We start from the raw sequence: 17482 nt of genomic DNA, 5'->3' as shown, positions 1-17482 counted from the left end.
ACGTTATCTCTGTTTCCAGAAAACAAGTCTACTCACCTAAATGCACAGAGTTAAATTCTCTCTGAACTATTGCTGTTCTTCAAGCAGCTTCTGAGAATGAAATATTATTGTAAAATTTCATCTTTCTTCTAGCATTTTTATTTTCCTTTTCCCTGCCATTCTCCTATGACTCCTCCTCCCCCACCAAAAAAAACTATTTCAGCAGTATGAACTAGAGGTGATTGTTTAAAGAATCAGCCATATCATTGCACAAAATACTTTATTGTATATAGGTTTGGCTTCATAAGAAAAGCTGATAATGTAAAAGATTTCCAAAGGACATTTGCCCACTAATGTACAAAGAAAGTCTCAATATTTCTGGAAGGAATAATTAAAAAACATCTCTTGTCTATAATGCATCTAGGAGAACTGAAAAATGCATGGGGACCAGTTAGTTAATTGTCACTGGTAGATGTCCAGTTTTTAACAAGGTAACTACATATGATTAACAGTTTATTATAGTGATCAATGGGCCTTTAAGTTTTAGAACATCTGATTCTATAAAAACTGCAATGGCTCCATTCTACATCATTCAGAATCTGATTTTGCTCTGTAAACAGCTTCAGTGACACAGACGCAATGAAGATAACAATAAAAAATGCAAGTACCATTCACTAAAGCCATGAGAATTCACACCATGAATTACATACAGTGTCCAGCAAACAGGATAGTACAGAAGGAAATTCCATTTGTGATTACTTTTGCTCCAATCATACCCATTTATCTATTCAATTAATTTCAATTACCAAGTTTGAGGTCAGGAAGCATCACAGTCATTGCTTGTGTGTCCTGGAAAATGTATGTATTAATTGCAAAATAACACATGCACACACACGAAAAACACATTATTAAACCGGTGTATGGGTTTTTGTTTGTTTGTTCGTTTTATCATGGAATTAAAATAGTTGAACAAAAACAGGTCTCAGGTGCATGATAGATGAGAAGGATATACCATCAGGCCCCTGTCCTGTTTGTATCAAACAATGCAAAAACCTCTAGAGTATATTTTGTACAGCCAATGTAAAAAAATTACCTTAAAGTAAATTGGGAAGAAAAAAACTCAGCCAAGACATCTGCTGAGAACAAGATCGTTTGAAAAATACCCTAAAATCCTAATATTTTGAACCCATGTAATTAATTCTTGATTTTATATAATATAAATATATATATATATATATACGATCCAATGTAGTGTGTGTATAATTGGCTATCAAATTGCATATTTTTTTGTTACTGAAAATTAAATACCGTCTCGGACAAGTGCAGAGGAAAATACGAGAGGAAGGGGATCCCGATCTGATAAAATCTACCTTGCACTTGGGGATCGAGCATCAGGGACGCATTGAACGCGGGGCTGGCGTTGTATCCAGCTGGCAGGCTCTCCAAAGCCAGCTTGGAGGCGCTCGGGTCCCAGCCTCCTTCCGCCTGCGCGTCCCCTTTGGCTGGCTTGGGGAGAGTCTGATGGGCTAGGATGCTCTCTATGCTGAAGCTGCTGGACTTCTCGGAGCTCTTCGGGGGCAGTGGCTGTGTCCCGGCAGCAGCGCCCACCTGGCTCCGCTGGGCACGTGGGCAGAGCAGGCGTGCGCCGGCGGGGCGGGTGCGCTGACCTGCCTTGGCCTTTGCCAGCCCAGTCTCCTCCGCCTCGCCCTCCGAGCAACTCTCCGCCCGTTCCCCCTCGGGACTGCTTTCCTCCAGGGAGGTGGGGCGCGGGGCGCGCAGAGGAGCCGCGCGCCTGGAGGGACGGGGCGGGCCCCAAAGGGCAGCGGGCCCCTCGGGGCCAGGAGGAGCTGCGGAGACGGGGGCGGCTGCCCCGGGGCATCCCACAGTGCTGACTTGGGTCTCGCCTTCCTCCAGGGCATCCCCAGAGTCGTCCTCCCGGCCGCAGGCTGGCTCCTCTCCCGCGGAAGTAGCCTGGCTCCCCCGGACTCGCTTGGGGAGCCCCTCCGAGGGGTGTCCAGCCCCCTCCGCCTCTGCTTTGCTCCTGGTCTCCGGGGAGGCTTTGGGCTTTCTCTTCCTCCGCCGGTAGTTCCCGTTTTCGAACATATCCAGGCACCTGGGGTCTAAGGTCCAGTAGCTGCCCTTGCCCGGCCTGCCTTTCTCCCGGGGCACCTTGACGAAGCACTCGTTGAGCGAGAGGTTATGGCGGATGCTGTTCTGCCAGCCCTGCTTGTTGTCGTGGTAGAAAGGGAAGCGCTCCATGATGAACTGGTAGATGCCATTGAGGGTCACCTTCTGCTCCGGCGCCTCCTTGATGGCCATGGCGATGAGGGCGATGTAGCTATAAGGAGGCTTCTGGGGAGGGTCCTGCCTGGAGACCGCGCTGGAGGATGCAAAGCCCAAAGCAGCCGGCAGCCCAGCCCGGTCCGCCCCGTACAGATAGACCATGGAGGAGCCCGCGAGCGGGCTGCTCATGGGACCGAGGTGGCTGCTGAAAATGTGGCTCATCGCGGATGGGGCTTCCAAGGACAAGGGAGAAACCCTCCACGACTCCACCAGGGAGAGATTGGTGTGAGCGCCGACCCTGCCTCAGTCAGTTTGTTCTCCGTCTGTCCCTGCTTCATAGCTCTTTTTTTAAAATGTTAAATAATTGTTGTAAGTTTGCTATTATATGTTGACTTAGCACTGGAAAATAAATTGTCTCCGATAAACAGTCGTTTGTGTTCTCAGCCCACCCACATTAATTAAAATATCCTTGCTACACAATTCCAGGCTCCCTCCACGTGTCTCTCCGGTACCAGCCAATGGTTCCCCGGGTTTTTCCTTCATTTGTTTATAGAATTAGTCTGTTGATAAGTCTGCCCACCCAAGTCGAATCAAGCTGTGTTTATTTGGAAAAATTTCCGGGCACCCAATATATAAACGCACTGATCTGATGTTTGAAATATCACGTCCACCCTTTGACGCGGGGAGCACACACAGACAGCACAGGCAGGATGTACGCTGCTGGAGCGCAGAGGGAGAAGGGGCCGAAACTCCTGGGGAAAGGGGAGTTTGTGTTTTGGGAAAGTATCAATAAGGAAACAGGCCACGAAATGGAGCGGCGAGGAAGAGCCGAGGGGGCCCGTCTCTCTCCAAGTGGAGCGCACGGATGGATCCTCCACGGGTGTAAACCAGCGGAGCTGAGTTACACCCGCTGCGGGTCTAGCTTTGCGCCTTCAAACCAGCAGTGAGGGCTGCTCAGATCAGCCATAGACATCCAAGCTTCCAGAGGCCAGATCTGCATGAACGGTCCAGTAGACAGGACACGTCAGTGGAAACCAAAAAATGGGGTCGCCGCGCAATCCGGTGTCTGCTCCTGAACTCTGTGTAAACAGGCTGCTTGCACCGAGTGGTGCTAATATAGTCTCTCTAACCTCGATCAAGGGGGAGAATCCCCCCTCCCCACCCAGGCACACACACAGCCAGCAGGAAGAAAGTCTGGTTTCGGACTGGCATGAGGCTAGTGAGGTGTGTTTGCAGCGGTGAAACGAGCCTTATTTTCGAGGAACCCAAATTGAAGGGGATTTTATGATTATTTGGGGGGTCACGGTGGGCTTGCAATGCGCAAGCGACGCTCCATAAAAGGCGAACTTGGCAGGCAGGAGGGGGAGGATTAGTATTTGTGAATGCAGGCCTGTTGCTTTATATTATGTACTTTCCTGTTTATACCAAGGAGGGGGATTGTAACAACTTTACAAGTGCACACAGCTGGCCGGTGATTACATTAGGCATTTGTGATGCTCTTTTTTTTTATAAACGTTCAGGGTCTCTTTTTTTAATTGACTGATGTAACGATTTTAATCAAAGGTGCAGCCTCGGCCCGATGCAGAAAGAAGTGTCAGCTATTTAATGAGGCTGATGGAGAGACACCCCCCCCCCCTTCCTTCCCCAAAGAGAGGCATCTGAGGTTGTGAAATATTGGCAGTTCGCTCGCTCTTGGTGGGTAACCGGGCCAGATGTGTAGGGACCTGGGGTGTCCCCAGTTTTTAAAGCAGTCAGTGGCGGGGGTGGTCTAAAAACCGATGGCGAGCGATGGTCCGTGGAAATCAACATCTGACCCGAGGCAATTTTTTAGGGAGCTGCGTAGAGGCAGATCTGAGTCATGAACAGGCCGTTTCTGTTCTCATGCGTGGTTCCTTAGAGGCGGCCTGCCAGGGCCATCTCTTCTGGGAGCGAAATGGGCTCCGAAGGAAACAGGGGCCACATGTCTTATAGGAGCTGATCCAGAGTCGAATGGCTTCCCTGAGCCAAACGCCTTTTAATGCGAACATTCGCTGGCGTATAGCAGCGGGGTAACTTCTGAAAAATCATCGGGGAAATTACCCGTGCCCTTAGGAACCAGGTGCCCGATTCTGTACACCGTGACCAGGTAAAGCTATTGACTGGAACGGGCCTACTGGCTGAGGGCAGTTTTAAAAAAGGCTAATTGGTGATTCCTTTGGGGTTAGCTCCCACGTGCCCCGCGGAAGATCCGAAATGGCGAAGAACGTGGCTTTTATTTCTGCATTCTCCCACGAATCCAGCAGGGGATCCGATTTACAACTGGAGTCCGAAATCCTCTCGCTTCGGATTTGCAAATTACTTCTTTTTGGAGGAAAGTGGATTCCTAGAGGGTGTTTTTTTGGGGGGAGGGGGATCTATCTTGGGCCATCACTGCCACGAAGTCTGCGTATTGATGGGGTTGTAACTCTCTGAGGTCAGGCACTACTTCCTCGAATTAAACCAGAGGGGGGATCAATCGAACCTAGGCCCCGGGCCCCCGGCCCCCGTTCACACAGGTTGTAAACCTCCACCACTTCTAGTGGATGAAAATTGCACATTCCATGGGGCGACTCAGATTAGCAAGCGCCTTTCCCTCCTCGGGGTTGCTTGATTGTCCGTTTCCCACGTGTGCCAAAAAAAAATCCCTGGACCCTTGGCTCAGTTTGGAAATCAATTCTCCTACGCATCTCTTCGTTAAACATTATTTCACATAAAACCGCCTTGTAAAGGGAGCTCCGTGCCTCAGTGGCGGCGCGCAGCTGCCTTCACTCAGCTGACACCTTCCTGACATCTGCCGCGGAGATTTTAACCGGGAGATGGACGGGTTAACGTCGCCCGTCTCCCCCGAGGCTTTATTTAAATTCTCGCAGACTCTAGTGCGTCTCCTTGAGACATCCAAGCAAGGAATAGTCAAACCATAAATACCCTCACCCATGGCAGCGGGCCCGGGCTACAGCCACGGACTCACATGGCCCCACGAGAGTTTGCTGCCTCGCTTGTGGGGCCCGAGCGGCAAGGGAATCCCCTCGGGGCTCGGAGAACACAGACGTTCGCCTGGGCTCGAAGCGCCACCGCGCTGGATTTCCCCAGCAGCGCGCTGGCCGCCGGGCTGCGTGGCCCTGCTTTGGTGCCTGCCCTAAGGCATTCCTGAAACGCATTACGTGGGCTGCTCGGGAGGGTCCTGTAACCTGAGACGCGCTCTAAATGACTGCGAGATGACCGCGCTCCAGGGCTGGTCGGAGCGAGACCTCCGCGGGAAGCTGTCTTTTTGCCGGCTGCGCACGGGAATCTCTAAACGTGCCTTCACCCGGGCTCTTGGGAGACGCCTGGGTCTACTCTTCCTAAAGCCGGGAGAAAGGGAGCAGCAGCAGCACAGGTTGGAGACTGTCGTGGGAGAGAGAGACATACTGGGGAGAGAGTAAAAGCGTCCGTGGTCACGAGCAAGGAGCAGAGACTGGGCAGATGGAAGTAGCTTGGGGAAGTGGCTGTCTGGAGCTCTCGTTCTGGGTTGTAAAAGGGAGCCGAGCCGCGTGTCGCCCCCGGGAAATTCCCTGCACAGTTGTTACAAGTGTCCTAGCCACACGGTTCAGAGCCGGGTGCCTCTAGGTAGCCCCCTCAATCCATAGCGAGGCACCCCCGGGAAAGCGATCGGATGTGTACAGGGGAGTAGCTTTGGGCACCCCCAGCCTGTTCATTTTAGTGGTCCCCTGTTGGGAACACACACACCCCTCCCAGCCCTGCAGCATTGTAACCTTTGCCTCGGAGTCCGTAGCGTACCGGAACGCGCAAGCACGTTCAAACACTTTGCCCTTTGCAGGATGCGCCGCGGGTGTTAACGCGGCTGCACAGCTGCGGATCTCCGCCCCAGCGGCCGGTTCTGCCGAAGGCCAAATCATTTCTCCCTCCGCCCGCCCTGCTCAGGGCTTTTCAAATTCTCCCGAGCCAGTCCCCACCAGGGAACAGCTGACGAAAAACAAAGCACCAAGGAGGCTTGGCGACCCGATGCTAAGAGGGAAGGGGTGCCCAAGGGAATGTCCATACAGTTGGGCAAAACGTGGCAGGTCACGACACTGAGATCTTAACCGGTCTCTTCTGTGCCTTGTTGTTTTGGGGGCTGCTAAACTGACTGCGTGCGAGTCCTGCAGCGGGTTGTTGCTTGGGTTAGCAGAGTTGGAACACAAACCCACCGCAAAGAGGGCTGCTGGTTTTGAACCTGTCGTTGCAAACACATGGCCAACCTGTCCTGCTCTTCTCCATGGGATGGGATGAGGCCAAACGCATAACTGGGCTAAAAAAATCAATCCAGGGAGGATGGATCCTCCAGGGGCGATTACTCGAGGTGGTCTGGGTGTCCCTAAACGGCTGATGGACAGAATCTGGACTATAGGGGGTGGGATCCCTCCACAAATTGCCCCTTTCTGTTCACTCCCTTTGGAGCACCTGGCCTTGGCCACCCTGGGAAGAGAGGATGCTGGGCTAGATGGCCCCAGTATGGCCGTTCCTAGGAATTAGAAGTCCTGGAAAGTTGTCAGGGCTCACTATACCAGACAGACGCAGTTCTAACACCCCAACCCTGCACACGGGCAGTTCCCAGCCATGTTGTCATTACAATGCATTGATCCAGTGTCCGCCCACAATCCTCAGAGCCAAAATAAACCCCCAGCCAAACTGGGCCCGGAGGAGGTGAAAGCTACAGTCCAGCCACTTCCCTGATCCAAGCTGGTCTTGGCCCGCGGGGTTTATCCTTGATCACAGCTCCCCACTGAAGGACGTGTGCCCTGCGCAAAGACTAGGAATAGGACCGGCTTCTTCGTGGGACGCTGGGATCTGGCTTGGTCCCTCCCCTGTACGCAAGGACACGGTAGGGCCCAATCCTGCAAGATGCTGACTCGGTCCCTTCATGAGGACAACAAGTGAGGGTGGCTTCACACCATACCCGAAGTAGGGACGGGAGAGTATTTTGGCTGGCAGGGTTAGGAGAGTATCAGCACCTGGGGCAATGGGGTGACTATCTTATAAACATACCCCCCATGCTTCTGCATATGAAATCAATGCAAAACTCTCGTTGACCTTAGTTGGGCAGAAACCCCTCAGTCCCCCCCGTTTCCCCCTCGTACGCGCGCACACACACACACACACACACACACACACACGGCAAGAAAGCCAAGCGAACCAACTCTGCTGAAAGAACTACGGGGTGTCCCACGAACAATCGCTGGAAGGACTCTGGCCATGGAGTAATTTGTTGTTCCAAAGCCAGGATCCAGCTAAAGGGACAACTTCGTTTAAAGTTACATCGTGGTTGGTTTGGTTTGGTTTTGAAGCTCTAATTCCCCTGGCTGATTTACATCACCTGAGGGACAAATCATCCGGACTGGGTAAAAAGCCCTTGTGTGCAAAAGGCGACCTGATAAAAAATCACCCAGGTCTGAACAAACTAGTGATTAGATTCGCTTTTACAGCAAGCATCTCAGACAAGCTTAGAGGAGAACACACCGGTTGCTTTTAGAAACGATCCGGGTGCTATTGAACATGGAAAGAAACTGAGAAAAACGACTTCCGGGAAAGTTCTGATTCTCTATAAAAAGTCTGTGTCCACAGATCTAAATACTAGATGTAGAGCTGTAAAATCTACAAGGAAATGCTGCAGTCTCCTTTCTGCTTGAAAACAGTCAAATACAAGGCAGAGGTGAAAACGCTGCATCTGTTTCCAAAGGGACATAAGGATGAAATCTGATCGTTAGGGAAATACAAGTATTTAATCCTAAAATGTTACATGCTTAGCACCAAAAGATTCCCAGGGATAGATTTAACTAAAAACTTCTTGGCATTTTTTTAACATACCTCCGAGTTACTCCTTCCCGCTGCTATGGAAAATAGCACACCTACTTGGAATGACTCGAAATCTGGTAAATGGGGAAAAGCATGCTTTGATTTTGTGTGTGTGTCGTGGCTGTTACTAAATTTTTATCCTGGTAGGTTTTCTTTTGTTACGTGAAAAAGAGATAAGAAATCAACTTTGGAATCCACATATTAGGCACGAACAAAATAAGGCTTAAACAGAAAGTACACGGCTGAAAATTAGCTGCTCTCAGAGTGCTCCTACTGCCCCCTGGTAGGCACAATATCACAAACTTTATCCCGGGAAAGAAATTCCTGGCCCTCAAAATGCCACCAACTACTAGGAAATTAACTGAAACGCGGCTGTTTTTTCGAAGCCATTGCAGCATGGAGGAGAAGAGCTAGGAGACACAGTTTAAGTGCTTTCTTTTCCGGGGGGATTTTTTCAAAATTGGTTAATAGGACATGGTCTTGCGGAAAGTCAACCAGCCAGAGAAAAGGCACCTTCGAGGGATAGAGAGGACAAGACTTGGCCTAAGCTGAGATGAGTCACTTTGTGAGTGGAAATAAAGTTTAAAAAAACCCTAAAATGGCTTTTATTATTACTCCTGCTGTGGGGAGACAGGGGCTTTGTTTGGTGTAATAGCCCAGAGCAAGCGGGCAGGTCTCGAGAGTGTGTGTGGAAAACAGCTCAACTACAAGGAAAATTTGGAAACTCAAGCGAGAGGGTGCTGCCCGCGGCCACTGCTTAACGCACGTTCCTGCCCGGTTGGGAACGTCTATCAAGTATATTGCAGCGGGGCCTTGCTACCTGGGGGCCGGTGTCTCTCTCTGGAACTGTTCAGCCAAGGAGCAACTTTTCAAATGCAGGGGGGAGGGGGGGAGAGAGGAAGCAGTGACTGGCCTTGCAGGGAAAAGCACACGCCTCGGGAGGTCAGCAAGTCCTTTACCCCAGCAGCCATTGGTAAGACGCGACTGCAATAAGGTAATCAGCACTTAGGCGTCTGCAATGAGCCAGCCCTGGGTGGCACGGGGCTAGCCTCCCATCAGTGGCCCAGCCTGGCGTGCTCTTTACACAAACAAGGAAAAGCCTCCAGGCCGAATTCCCTGGACCGTTAAGGGCAGCAGAAAACCACCTGTGCTTGCAACCTCATTCTCCACCCAAAGGCCCTGTTTTGTAGAGAGAATATGACACTGGCAACTGTCTCAAGCAAGGGACCCGCTAAGGCGGAGAAGTGGCAGATTTCATGCCAATGCTCATGGATCGTCCTCTCTTCCTAGTCGTCTCTCAACCACCCACAATTGCGGGGCATTCTCACACACACAGCCCAGCCTCTCCCCCATCACAAGAGAAGCAACACCCCCTTGAACATCCAACCTCAAACACCTGGTTTTCAGTTCACTGCTGATTATAGACAGAGCAATGCTAGCAAGCTGTTGTTTCATTGTGAGGTGGGAAAGCATCTATCAAGCGAAAAACATCTTCCCAGTTTAAGGGGAGAGGATGGGGGGTGCATTTGCTCTGATATTTTTCCTTCTCTCTTTGCTTTTTCATTAAGAGCTAAAAACTCGAGAATCTGGCCAAAGTAGTTCGGGTTTTGTAGGAAGGTGGCTTAAACACAGCACAAAATGTTTCATTTAAACCAAGAGCTTCAGTGCACTTTGCCATAATGCTACAGCACGTGATATTTGACAGATCAAAATCTATTCGTGTATTATGTCTACAAAGAACTGGCTCTTCTCCACCCATCTATTCACTTTTTCGTCCTAATGGATGTTTAGTGGTTTGGTTTTTATGGGGGATCTGGAATTTGCCTCATTAGCAGTATTTATTACGTTGCGTTTATATTCTGAGATACCTTACAACATCGATATTTATCCACAATCTTTGCAACTAGCTCATACATTCATTAGGGAATTATGTGCATACCATCACAATTAACTTGATAGACAAACTGTCTAGCACGTTGATAAAGAATAAAACAGTCTTTAGATAAAAATGGCTTTAAGAGCCGTTTTCAAGCAAACGTGGTGGTATGTTTAGTAGGACTAAGAGACAATTAGCCACCCGGTTTCTGGAGCACGTTAAAGTTACTTAGAAGAGTTTTGAAGGAAGAGAAGGTTGGTAGGGGTTTGGGTTGTTTAAACATATCTGCTGTCAGCCCCAGATATTTATAATGAGAGCTCAAACTGGGTATCGGAAGCAGAAGATTAAGTCAGATGAGGAAACAAATAAAAAGAGAATGCATTCAGACAGTAAAACCATCCTACTATGAATTCCCTGGGAGAGTTCTTAGTACTTCATAATGAAATCCAGATCAAATGATATTCCTTTTTTATCCTCCCAGGATGTTATTAATTCATTCTCCCTATGAACTGTATTTTGTTTGTTTTATTGTGGCAACTGCCTGTAACCAAGAGGTAACTGGTTACATTCAAGGCACTTTATAAGGCCTACATCTCAGTAGGTAAATAAAACTGTCAAGAACCAGATTAAAATAAGAGTGATTAATCAGAACCTATCCTGATTACGATTCTTTCATTCACATGATTGGAGGATTGAAGAATCTTACTCCAGTTTAAAACTGGCAAATTGTCTTGGATTGGCAAAGTGTTCTGCAAATCTTCAAACTCTGGAAAGCACTAACTAAACTAACCCAGGAATGCTTAGATGTTTTCATTTCCAACTATGCTATTTTGTCTGCTTCCATCGTCATGTGAATTGGGCCTTTTTTAAATAAATAATAATAAAACGAGTAATAAACTTTTAGTCTCAAGGAAATCTACTTTGTTTGAACATCAATGTTTTCCACGTTTTCTGCCTGAAAAAAAAATCAGGAAAAATTGCAAACACACACACACACACACACACACACACACACACACACACATGCGCCAGACTTTGAGCAGAAGAAAACAACATGGATTTATTTTAAGGTAAGTACAACAATTAAGACCAAGACAAACAAGCGTGAAGTAGAATAAAACAAATAGTTCTCAGGAATGGTCAGGGTGGAGACTATTATACAAAACATCACACTGTCGTACATTTTAAAAAAAGTATCAGATACTTTGTCTTCTTTCCAAAAACCCACCAACAAAAATAAATTATTTCCCCCTCTTGTAAAAAAGAACAGCTCTAAATAGAAAGAAATTCTATTGCATAATTGTACAAAAAAAAGGGAAAAGAACTCACTTGTAATTAATTTGGCTGTTAGGAATTTTTGGGCAACATAAAAAAAATCCAGTGAACTCAACTTTAAATATTATATTAATGGCTCTGAAAAATTAGTCTGATTAGAAATCCACACATTTTACAGCACAATAAGAGAACTTAAAATACCCAGGACATATATTCATATATTTAATATATATACTTTTCTTTTAAAACGTATAATGATCGCTGTGATATTGGTCCATAACTTATTTTTTCCGGAGGCCTCCTATACTTTAGCATATAAATTTGCCACTTTGGTTTAGATAGCTATATATATATTTTAAAGATATCCCCTTTCAAGTAGAATGTACTTGTCTGGAATTTAAAGAGGACGGGGAGAGGATTAAGGGTCTATAAACTCTTTAGTTCCCAGGTCCGCTTAGAAGGATTTCCTTATGCCGTCTTAAGTGTGGGTGGAATTGTCCTGCCCGGGATGCTAATCAATACTTACTGCAGTCATAGGGATAGGGGGTGGCGTGGCGGTATATGGAGGGGGTGGATCTATAGGGGATCTGACAGCTTGTGTTGCCGCTCACCTGGTGCTCGTTGAGGGCCGAGCTCTCAATCCCCAGCCGGTGGGAGTTGAACATGTCCCTGACGGTGGGAAAAGTCTGCTGCTGGGAGCCGAACGCGTGCCCGGGGAGATGGTTCAGCTCGGGGCTGTGGTTGAGGTACCAGGAGGCTGCCGGCTGCCCGGGACCGCCGCTGGCATGCGGGTGGCTGGGGGTCAGCGCGCTCTCCTGGCCCGAGGCCAGGTTCATGGTGGCCAGGGGCGAGGCGGTGCTGTTGGGATGCTCCGAGATGGCTTCCTCCAGCGTGGTGGGGACGCACATGTGGCCCGGCCTTTCCCCGGTGTAGAGGCTCATGGCCCGCATGCTGCAGTGGTAGCTCCCGCTCGCGTCCATGCTCTGGCTGCACGCTTGGCTGTAGACCGACGGCTGCGCCTGGGGGTAGCCCAGCGGCAGCGAGGCCCCCAGCCCGGCCCCTGTCCTGCCCGGGCTCAGCTCCCCGGGGGGAGAAGTCCGCAGGGTCATGATGTTCTCCACGCTGAAGCCCGACAGCCCGTTGCCCGACGGGTGGGGCTCGGGCAGGGAGCTCTCGGTGGAGGCCGACGGGGTGGAAGCCACGCTGCGGGGGCTGCCCGGGCTCAGCGTCTCCACCTTGGTGATGACCGGCAGGTCGGGCGAGGCGGCCTCGCTCTTGATCACCACCTTCTTCTCCGCCGAGCCCTCCTTCGGGGGGTCCGAGGGCGCTTTGGGCTGCTCCTTGGCCGGCCTCTCCTCCTTCTCCTTGGGCACGTCTTTCTTCTTGAAGCGGCGCCGGCGGCGCAGGAAGCTCCCGTTTTCGAACATGTTGTAGGAATCCGGATCGAGGGTCCAGTAGCTGCCTTTGCCCGGCTTCTTGTCGTCGCGGGGCACCTTGACGAAGCACTCGTTGAGCGAGAGGTTGTGGCGGATGCTGTTCTGCCAGCCTTGCTTGTTCTCCCGGTAAAAGGGGAACCGGTCCATGATGAACTGGTAAATTCCATTCAGGGTGATCTTCTTGTCCGGCGCGTTCTGGATGGCCATGGTGATGAGGGCGATGTAGCTGTAGGGAGGTTTCACCAAGTCCTTGGGAGCCGCCGGCTGGTGGTGGTGGTAAGGCCCGTAGGAGCGGCCCATGCCGCCGGCGTATTGCTCCGGGTGGCCGGAATAGACGCCCATGGGGCTGGCCATGTTGCTGTAAGTCCCCGCGGTCCGGTAGTAGTTCTGCTCGCTCAAGTAAGGCACGACTCCCAAGGTGTTGGGGTCGGAGACGGAGTAGCGAGCCTGCATCATGGATGGGGCTTTTCCCCCCGACTCGCCAGGCGAGGAAATCACGGGAGGGGCGCAGAGGCTAGGTGTTTGGGGGGGAAGAGGGCTCGCCCTACTGGGTCTCCTCTGCAGAGGAGGAGGATGGTCGGGAGGGAGAGAGAGAGAGTCTCAAACACACAGCTGCCCAAATCCAAAAAGGGTCCTTAGCAGCAGTAAATCAGCAGCATTCTTGAGGGTCGCCAGGAAGAGCGTGCAGTGTGGATGGCTAGTGATCGCTTTTATATTTTTTTCTCTCTCAGAGGTGGTGAAAGCTGCTGCTCACAGGGAGGCAGAAGCAGGGAACAATTCTCGCAGGAATCTTGGGGTGGAGGTGGGGGGGAAAAGATAATTCTTGCACCAGCGATCAAAAAAAAAATTCTTCTGGAGGGGAAACCAGCGAAACGTCTTGCGAACTCAGAATCAAAATAAACTCGAGGGCTGTGGAGGAGCGTGTGAGAGTCCAATGTGTGTGTCTGTATGTGTGGAGAGCCACCAGCCAGCCCCGCAAATGCAAACTCCCCTTATAGGGTTTGGGAAAGTTTCAAAACTTTTCTTCCTGAAGGCGAGTTTTTACTCCGCGCTGGCCACGCCTTTCCTCTCGACTTTGAGCCAATCGCTGGGCGCTTCGGGATGGCTCTGTCCAATCAGTGGGCAGAGAGAGGCTGCGGCATAACAGCTAGGACCAAGGTAGCATAGGGCCGGTGGGGGTTTTGGAAGGTAGAGAAATCGCATCCAGAACGGCTCATTAGTGACGTTTGTTTGCTTGCAGTAGACCTTTAAAGTGCATTAAATGTTAAAAAAAAAAAAAAGAACCGAATGGATTGGAAGTAGCAAAACATGCCGCTTCGGTTTATCTCAGCGATCACCGATCATGGAAAACATATCCCTGACGGCTGGATCATTCCTCCAGGTTTTATCCAAGCAAACCTGCAGTGCTGTGCACAGAGCGGGATTCCCATTTTAAAATCCGTTTTGGTTTTAATTCGAATCACTCTTCTTTCCATAGTCAGAAAGGGGCACCCATTGTCTTAGGTTCTGAAACGCTGCTTGTTAAGGGGTAGCTACGTATAAAAGCACTAGCACTAGAAGTCATGGGGGTGGCATACATCAGATTTCACAGCACGGGCTGCTATCAGCTGCAAGAGCTTGACACAGGAGTGTTTTGGAGGCATCAAGCTTGCAGATTCCTCTAACACTTTCCAAAAGATTTTAGTATATTTTTAAAAACCCGTAATTTCTGTGGATTGGTCAAAAAATTAAAAAAGAAAAAAAGACCCAGGAGAAAAAGACTAATATCAGGGCGAGTTTTCTTGGGTTTGTGAAACCCGCCCCTCTTGCTTTCCCTAATGATTTCATTACAGGCAATCAGATTCGGTTAATTAGGGACGCATGCTGGAGAAGTGTAAATTCCTGTATTTGCAATGCTGCTGGAATCCGCACTGCAGTGATTGTGGCGAGAAGCGGCAAACCGGTGAAGAAGGAAACAATTTCTCATGGCCCCTCTCCCCTAAGTAAAATAAAAAGCAAAAAACAAATTCCCCTCCATTTGGATTCACAGGTCTTGAAAAGCGGGTTTAAAACAGAATAAAATAGCTAGTGAGCCAGTCTGTGTTTATTGCCCACCGAAATAAGGTCCTCCTTTTATAATTTACTGCATGAGATTTTTTTCGAAGATTAAAAAAAATCCAGCCTTCGGGAATGTGAAAAGCTACAGAGAAGGACACAACTTACAAAAAGCAAATTTATCGTGTGTGTGTGTGTGTGTGTGTGTGTGACAAATGTCTCCTCATTTTATTTTAACAAATGCACTCAGTATGTGCATATTAGGAATACAAAGGGGGTAGGTATTGGAGGGGTAATGCTCCATCCTGAAGAAACAGAATCTCACAAGCTATTTGTGAATGTTTTAATAAAAGGGAAAGGTTTTTACCTCGTACTTTAACCCCCTTCCCCCAACCTCCTGCTGTCCTGGAATCTGATTGTAAAACGCAGTTGATTTCTTGAAGACGTTATTCTTCGTTTTGATGGAAATAAACTTCAAAAGAGACACATCGATGATTTTATGTATGACTACATGCCGGGCTGGTTTCACAAAGAGAATCAAAAAGCGACTTTTTGCAGGGCGGCTGATGTGTCATTTCAATGTATTCACCGAGAATCGAGGTTTGTTTAAAAGGTTTTAGAACAACTTCACGCTTTTAAACTTTAGCACAATAAGCATTTAGGGGTTAAAAAAAGCACATGCAATTTTTAAAAGCTGTAAAACGGGAAACTCTGCCCAAAGAAACACTGGCCATTGTTAGCTCCTTTAGACCTTGCCATGTTATGTCCTAAACGTTTTGTCTCAACAAACAGCCTTTTTAGGACACCTTACCTCCCATCAGCTCACCGCTGTCAAAACTTTAGCGAGTGCACGTTTCTATAGAAAGTCACAAAAGAAGGCCAGTCTCCCCGCAGCATGCATTTGGAAAATCGGTGGCGCCGCAATCAAAATGACTCTGCAAAGCCCAACGTTTAGCAACAAGAAGAAAAATGCAGTTTCAGCCCCAAACGAGAGAGAGGGAGAGATTCTCTCAACCAAGCGCGCAAACGTGGAAAAGAAATATTTTCTTTTCCTTGGAATGCTCCGACACTTTTTCTCTTCCTCTTCAGGGCTCCCCGGAGCAATGTGTGTATAAGTTATTTGAACAACAACTTCTACGTGCTTGGAGGTTGAGTTTTAAAATCTTTTATTTACCCTTGGTGGACACTATAAAACAATAACATGCATCTTTCCACTGCCAGAGTTCCTCCCTCCTCCTCCCCCCAGCTTTGAAACTTTCCTTGCAATCTCAGAGAAGGCTTTGATGAGAAACAAGAACATTGCAAAGACCCGGTTGCAAAGACCGAAAGAATCAGACAGGAGAGATGTGTCCCATTGTTTTTCTGCAAAGACAACAACAGAACCAGTTGTGAGCCAAGTGCAGCTCTCACCAAACCTCACCTGAATGCGCCCACTGCGTGCCTAGTTTGCTCACTTTGTGGGGTTTGGTGCCCTCTAGGGGATGCACAGGAGAACGTAAATATTTTTCTGTGCAAACTTTATGTGCATGTAATAGTAAAAATGCTGCTGCTGACACCTTATGGGCTTATCCTAGCAGAGCAGTTGTAGTATCAAAATGTATCAAATGTGAGACACGCACTTTGTGTCGTTATTTTTAGGAGGGGGGGGGGGGTGATGTCCTTCAAACGTGAATTACTAAGTGCCATAAAAAAGTGGTAAACATTTATTCCGAAGGAGCAGCACTGGCAATGAACCCCCATCCCACCCTCCCACCCCCCCAAAAAAAACAAAAGCCAAGCTTAGTTCTTCCTGTAACCAGAGTCCTGCAAAAATAAGCGCGCATACTTGCCTTAAGCATATAAAAAGTAATAGAGAGGTAGCCGTGTTAGTCTGATCTTGGTAAAACAAAAGGAAAAAATATGTCGCATTTTCAAGATTAACAAGATAGTTTATTAGGTGATGAGCTTTCGTGAAGAAGTGGGTCTGCCCCATGAAAGCTCATCACCTAATAAACTATCTCGTTAGTCTTTAAAGTGCTACATATATTTCCTTTTGTTTAAGCATATGAGTAAGTCTTTGCATGATTAGGGATGACACTGCAGAGGTAGCGCCATCGGAAAACGAGGATGGGAAAAATGACCCAAACACACACAAACAGAGCGGATCAGTTCATGGCAGCAAATGACGATCCAAAAGTGTCTGACTCAAAGCAGGTTAGTTTGTTTCAACCCTGACTACCTTGAGGAACCTTAATTGCTTGGCTGTTTCCCGTGGAAAACGTTATACAACCTAGATAGCCTTCACTAGCAAATAGAAAATTGTTTCCTAACAAGCCTGATCTAACATACAATTCCAGCAAAACGAAGGACCATAGCTCTGTTTTTTCGCGGAATGAGGGATTGGCAATGTAGTTTTTCCATTAACCAAATGATATTGACATTCTAAAGTTTTCTTTGCTGGTATTTTGTACATTACTGACTATGATGCTAATTAATTGATGGATAATTCTTCAACCCAAAGCATTACAAGCTTTTACCTTACTGTTTTCATTTAATCTCCAGGACAGAAAATAAAGCATAGAAATACATCTGCACATGTTTTCAGCTTCCATTTTCAGGGAATTTTCAAGGTTTCTTTTATGTCTGTCCTTAATTCAGAGATGGAGAACCTAAGACCCTGGAGCCAAATGTACCCCCTGGCTTGTCTGGAACCATTCCCTGGGGTTCAGGGTTCTCTCCAGCACTGAGAAGCCCACAATGGTGCTCCAGC

General features: G+C 48.3%; 2 protein-coding genes across 2 annotated transcripts; both read right to left on the bottom strand.

Moving 5' to 3' along the window:
* Positions 1-224: 224 nt before the first annotated feature.
* Positions 225-10983, bottom strand: FOXL1 (forkhead box L1). Its single transcript, XM_006137358.4, has one exon. It carries the CDS (start codon positions 2482-2484, stop codon positions 1270-1272), a length of 1215 nt encoding a protein of 404 aa, XP_006137420.2. The 5' UTR covers positions 2485-10983; the 3' UTR covers positions 225-1269.
* Positions 10984-11022: 39 nt separating this feature from the next.
* FOXC2 (forkhead box C2) lies at positions 11023-13709 on the bottom strand. Its single transcript, XM_006137359.4, has one exon. It carries the CDS (start codon positions 13153-13155, stop codon positions 11779-11781), a length of 1377 nt encoding a protein of 458 aa, XP_006137421.1. The 5' UTR covers positions 13156-13709; the 3' UTR covers positions 11023-11778.
* Positions 13710-17482: the final 3773 nt, after the last annotated feature.

The sequence above is a fragment of the Pelodiscus sinensis genome, chromosome 12 (assembly GCF_049634645.1).
Source record: "Pelodiscus sinensis isolate JC-2024 chromosome 12, ASM4963464v1, whole genome shotgun sequence".
NCBI classification, from domain to species: Eukaryota; Metazoa; Chordata; order Testudines; family Trionychidae; genus Pelodiscus; species Pelodiscus sinensis.
This window is presented reverse-complemented; position numbering and strand designations above follow the sequence as displayed.

Bases quoted from the DNA above. Each gene is read 5' to 3' on its own strand.
- FOXC2 (XM_006137359.4), bottom strand. From the start codon at position 13,155: ATGATGCAGGCTCGCTACTCCGTCTCCGACCCCAACACCTTGGGAGTC.
- FOXL1 (XM_006137358.4), bottom strand. From the start codon at position 2,484: ATGAGCCACATTTTCAGCAGCCACCTCGGTCCCATGAGCAGCCCGCTC.